The 5566-nt window shown below is 45.1% G+C and overlaps 1 protein-coding gene across 1 annotated transcript in view; it reads right to left on the bottom strand.

The window, feature by feature from the left end:
- Positions 1-1794: 1794 nt before the first annotated feature.
- The window catches only part of LOC130388100 (copine-5-like), a 38394-nt gene continuing 34622 nt past the window's right edge, over positions 1795-5566 (bottom strand). The window contains exons 13-15 of the mRNA XM_056597476.1: positions 3485-3542; positions 3089-3162; positions 1795-1986 (exon numbers count right to left, since the gene is read on the bottom strand). Of these exons, the coding sequence (XP_056453451.1) occupies positions 1795-1986; positions 3089-3162; positions 3485-3542 (324 nt within the window). The remainder of the gene's footprint in view (positions 1987-3088; positions 3163-3484; positions 3543-5566) is intronic.

Genomic DNA, 5566 nt, shown 5'->3' with positions numbered 1-5566 from the left:
AGTGGGTTGGTGATTTGTTAAGCGGTCAAGCTTGTTAGTAACTGGTTAAACAGGTGAGGTTATCCCTCAATTCTAATCTGTAACCATTATTTCATAATATGTGTTATTTTGTATTGAACAAGATCAAATGCTAGCAGGGCAAAAGCTTAAAATAATTTTGATATGTTTATGTTTCCATGTACAGTAATAGGCACATTTGGATTGAAAAATGTTGAACAGGAGAAGTATGCTGGAATAAATGATCACATTTTGTGTTGTGTTGACTTCATCTGTTCGGAAGTTAAATAAACATGACGTCATCGGCCATTAAGTTATCTAAAAATTATGACTCAATATTCAAAAAATATACCCAGATAACCCAACTCTATTTAGGCTAATTGGCGCCTATTCTGTCTGTTTGACCGGTAGATAATTGTTTCTAAAATTAGAGTCTAAAGGATAATTATCTTTTAATTTGCAATGTGTTGTTAAGTCTTTAGTTCATAGTTAACTCTCCCTCTTGAGAACAGAAACAATATGAAACACAATATTTCAGTCGACAACAATGTTTGTTCATGTCATTGTTACGGGATACAGGAAGAGGAATTAGAAAGGTATACAAACGGAGAATGCACGAAATATTAATTAACAAAATAATGGTTGTGCTATAATGTCTGAATCATTACCTCTCTTTATAATTATATTAAGAACAACAGCAAGGTTCCTCCTTCCTTTTTATCCTGTATAATTGGTGAGTTATATTATAAATATAGCAGTCTATTGTATGCTGTCGAAATACATGCTAGATTCCTGTTTTTAATACCTGAAGACGCATTCATAAAAAAGGTGGCCCATCTATTGTTTATTGTTGTATTGTTCATAAAAAAGCTTATGAATATGTTGACCTTTTGTGCTTTCGACCTGGACAGCATTTAGTGCATTCCATTTGTATAAATTGTAGAAATACAGTCAGATAGGACATAATACCAGGAAATGAACATGTTTTTAGCATATATAGCAGGTCCTACACATGAAAACAGCAGTTTAAGAACAATGCTTCCTAAATCAAACACTCAATAGGCTTATCACATGCTTTATATTACAGTGTTAACCAAACCGAATATGGGAGGGCTTTTTTTATCATAACTGGAAGATAAGAGATGCAAAAAAACGACAAGGACAAATGATGACAATATGGCAATATCTCCCTTCCCTAGACCCCCCTGCCAATTCCCTCAAGAAACAAATTGGCAAACACCGTCTGTCTTAGTTCACCACAAAGCAATTCCGCTAGGTATCATCTTCACAAACATGATACACACTGGCACATTCTAACACATTTAGGCCCTCAAAGAGGCGCGCTCTAAAGGGGTTTGGCTGATATCCATTAAATCACCACGTTTGACAGCTTTGACAGCAAACAACTAAAAGACCTCTGCAACCCCCCCACCCCCCCGCCCCCCGCCCCCCCTCTACGCCCACTGGCCTCAGCGCTCGCCTCCTGGGGCAAATATTTAGGAAATATCGCAATCATCAGCATTTTATTTTTAATCTCCAGCGATAACAGCCCGCCTCCAAATGCTCGAGGAGTCCCGTCATCGTTCTGTCGGACCGCCGGGCATTGATTAATATTTACCGAGAGGGGGAGGACGTGATGGGTGGGGGGGCGAGGGGGGGGGGGGTAACTTAAAGCACCTCCTGGTACTGCCGCAGCAGAGGAGTTGTTCCAGGGGGCTTTGGGGGAGGAGGAGGAGGATGCTTCCCCCCCCCCCCCCCCCGATCTCCTGGGCCCAGGCGGTGGGGGTGGGCGGGGCTTCAGATGGGGGTGGTCTGGGCGTGGTCGTGATCTGGGGAGTTGGCCGGAGGCGGGGAGCAGGGCTTGATCCCGCGGGTCTTCATGTAGAGGATGAGCTGGTCGGGGATCTCGGCCAGCACGTCCTTGGCGAGCCGTGCCATGCTCAGCACGTGGTTCCCCGTGCGGTCCATGTAGTCTCTGAAGGGCACGAACTGGGGGGGGGGTGGGGGACAGCACACACACACAGAGCCGTTGGTGGTCGCACTGGAGGAGAGGCCCTCGATGGGAGCCTACACTGGGTATCTACAACAACAACAATCGGGTCACCCTGGAGGAGTAAGCCCCGGAAGTAGCAGGGCTACAGCACCGGGTCGTACTTTAACATAGTCCACTAGGACTGTCACCTGGCTGCAGTCAGGTAGGAGTCTCTCTTTAACATGGTCCACTAGGACTGTCACCTGGCTGCAGTCAGGTAGGAGTCTCTCTTTAACATAGTCCACTAGGACTGTCACCTGGCTGCAGTCAGGTAGGAGTCTCTCTTTAACATAGTCCACTAGGACTGTCACCTGGCTGCAGTCAGGTAGGTCTCTCTTTAACATAGTCCACTAGGACTGTCACCTGGCTGCAGTCAGGTAGGAGTCTCTCTTTAACATAGTCCACTAGGACTGTCACCTGGCTGCAGTCAGGTAGGAGTCTCTCTTTAACATAGTCCACTAGGACTGTCACCGGGCTGCTTCTCGGTCAAGGCTAGCACAGAAGTATCTCAAATTTGATGTGTATCCAACTCTCTATCTTGTCGTACTTCTTGATCAAGATAAATAGTGTCTGGGATGAAGGAAGGTTGATAAACGACTTGAGTTTGGCTTAATGACGTTCTCTACAAATGAAGACGAATGGAGAAGGCGAAGACTTATGAATATTTAACTTGCAAATACACCCACAACCTAATCCCAGGCTTAATTTACATAATGGGCTACGGGCCATGAGAGGTTAATCTTGTTATGAATCTAAATCAGAACTTGTTTTTATTCGTAGGTGTCTTTCACCAACTGTAATGTAGACACGAACTATGAAGTCCTAGTACTTTAAGTCTCCCATTCAAAATCACTATCAAGATTAGGATCAGGATCGAGTAAAACGTCAAATTGGCCAAAATCGATATCTTAATACATCGATGCATTATCAAAACCAACAAAATAACCAAGGACTTTAAAAGGGTACCCAGCTAGACAAATTAGTCTTTAATGAGAGTCCTAGACATGTCCCAGACATAACGCAGATATATATCGCAATAATAACAGCAACATATCTCACCTGCACAATGTCTCTCTCTGCTAGCTTCCCTCGGGAGGAGATCCTGATGTCATCTCCATCCAGCTCCACCATGGCTGCGGAGAGAAGCACCATTCACTAAGTCTCTTAGCAGTCCTGTAGCATGCAAAAGGACGATCTTTCCTTTCAGGGAAATGCACCCTAGAGCGCTTATCTGCAATATTATATCCAGTGAGGACAAGCACATCACATAAACCTGCCTCATAGGCGATTTTATTAGTTGATTATATATGAATGGTGTACGAACACCGTCCTACTGGCTTCTGTTGAACAGGAGGCGAATCACGAATCACTGTGATTCCTTGTCAACAAAACGTTCCCAACAGGCGCTATCTTAAAGTCCGCTACTGACAGCTTGTTGAAAAGAAAGCATCTCACCGTCAAACTCTGCTTGTCCTACTCCGACAATGATGATAGACATGGGGAGCTTAGCTGCCTGTCAGGGAGGAGAGGACAAGAGGACAAGCCACAGGTGACCGTCCAGAGAGTGGTTCATTCGATGGCACCATTAACGACATGGAGGGCTTGATAACGTCAATAATTGCGCATCATGCATGAGGTTATCTGACATTATATATATATTAATTATGAAGCCTATTAACACAAAGGTCAACCTCCAAGTGTGTCATATATTGAGGAACCGCTTTACATTTTCAGTTTGACAAACAGAAAAAATGCCAGCCTGCCATATTGATACTTTGCGTGAAATATTATGGCACAGTGTGGGTTGGTTGCTGGTATTGAGCTGAAGTGGTATGGGTTTACAAGTTGCATTGAATGACATATGCTTGTGGTGGAAATACATTTGTAAGATGAAAGTAGGTCATCGTTCCAGGAAGTCTCCCAAGGGGAGAAGCCTTCCGTGTTCAACAGAAGTACACTACAGAGGACCACACATGCTGTATCTCGCTGCCTCTTCCCTTCACTCTACATCGCTCCCTCTCTTCCTTCTGTCTCACTCTCTATTCATACATCCACGCGTCGATACATCCATCCGTCCATCCGTTCATCTATCCATTCGTTCGTACGTCCATCCATCCATATGTTTATACATCCATACATACAATCATGCGTTCATAGATCCATACATCCTCTCATTCATCCAAATATTTATTCAGCCATTCCATCCTACATCCATACTGATCATTTGATCATCCATCCATTCATCTATACATTCATCGATACAGCCATCCATACGTTAATTCATCAATTAATCTATACGTTCGTACATACATACATACATCCATACGTTCATACATACATACATCTTACGTTCATACATACATTCCTCCATACGTTCATACATACCTTCATCCATATGTCCATACATCTGATCATTCATCCGTTAATCCATTCCACTATCATTCCATTGACTAAATGTTATATCCTCCTCCGTGCCAAAGGCGTGTGATCACCGCATCAGCCAGTGTGCTGTAACAGGGCTACATTATTCATCCTACACCATTTGTCACTTTTGCCGTAGCCCAAGAATAACCCCAGGGAGAGGACACCGGGGCCCTCTCTCAGCCCAACACTCCTCTACCCTCACGCAGAAACATCCAGCCGCCTCCTGCAGCGGCAGCAATCATGGCTCATCCCCCTAAACCTTAAATATTTACACTGCTTTTCACCCAGGGTCCCTGGTGGAGGGTTGAGTAGTAGGACATTGGATACTTGGCACGGCATCGGGAGACCAGTATAACATTTATATGTGTCATAAGAGGAACCATCTTGGAAACCGCCGAAATGAATTAACCTCAGGTCAGCGAGGACAGAGGAAGAAAGACCTGGAGAAGGATCGGGGAAATAAACCCGCAGCAACATCTGAGGAGCGAGGGAGCAGGGTTTCTCATCACCCCTTGTTATGCTCACTCGTCACGGAGGAAACCCAGCGGTGTTATACATGGGTCAGACGACATAGTAAACACAAAGCATGTCCCCCGCAGCGTCGCAAAGACGCACACATTGCAGCACACAAAAACACTGCAGGCTGAGGACGGCGCATCGTTCACAGAGCGCCGGCGTGCACCTCGCATCGCCTCCACTTCCTCCCGTCCAGAGTCCTGAGCGTCCAGCGCTACATGACGGTGTTTGGACGGAGGTGGACGCCGCTGGGTGGGGGTGGGGCAGCTTACAGCAGCAGACAAGATCTTAAAAGGAAGGTGTGGCTGTTCTAATGATTTGACTAACAGTCGCAAATTCCCTTTAAACCCAGTCTGCTGGGTGGGGGGGGGGGGGGGGGTCCTCTCTCGATGAGTTGAGCCTCCGTCCGGTTGTCACACTCGCACGCTCGCACAGAGGCACGCAGGCACCTCTGGGTGGATTGGAGGATGTGCAAAGAAAAAAATCAAGAAAAGGGAGGTATAGACAAATTATGGAGAGAATATCATTTTTTTTAAGAATTATCGTGAATAAAAAAATCTAGAAAAATGAGGTATAGAAACATTATGGAGGGAATAT

The sequence above is a fragment of the Gadus chalcogrammus genome, chromosome 1 (assembly GCF_026213295.1).
Source record: "Gadus chalcogrammus isolate NIFS_2021 chromosome 1, NIFS_Gcha_1.0, whole genome shotgun sequence".
Lineage (NCBI taxonomy): Eukaryota > Metazoa > Chordata > Actinopteri > Gadiformes > Gadidae > Gadus > Gadus chalcogrammus.
Note: the sequence above shows the minus strand (reverse complement) of the source record. Positions and strands in the feature narration are given on the sequence as shown.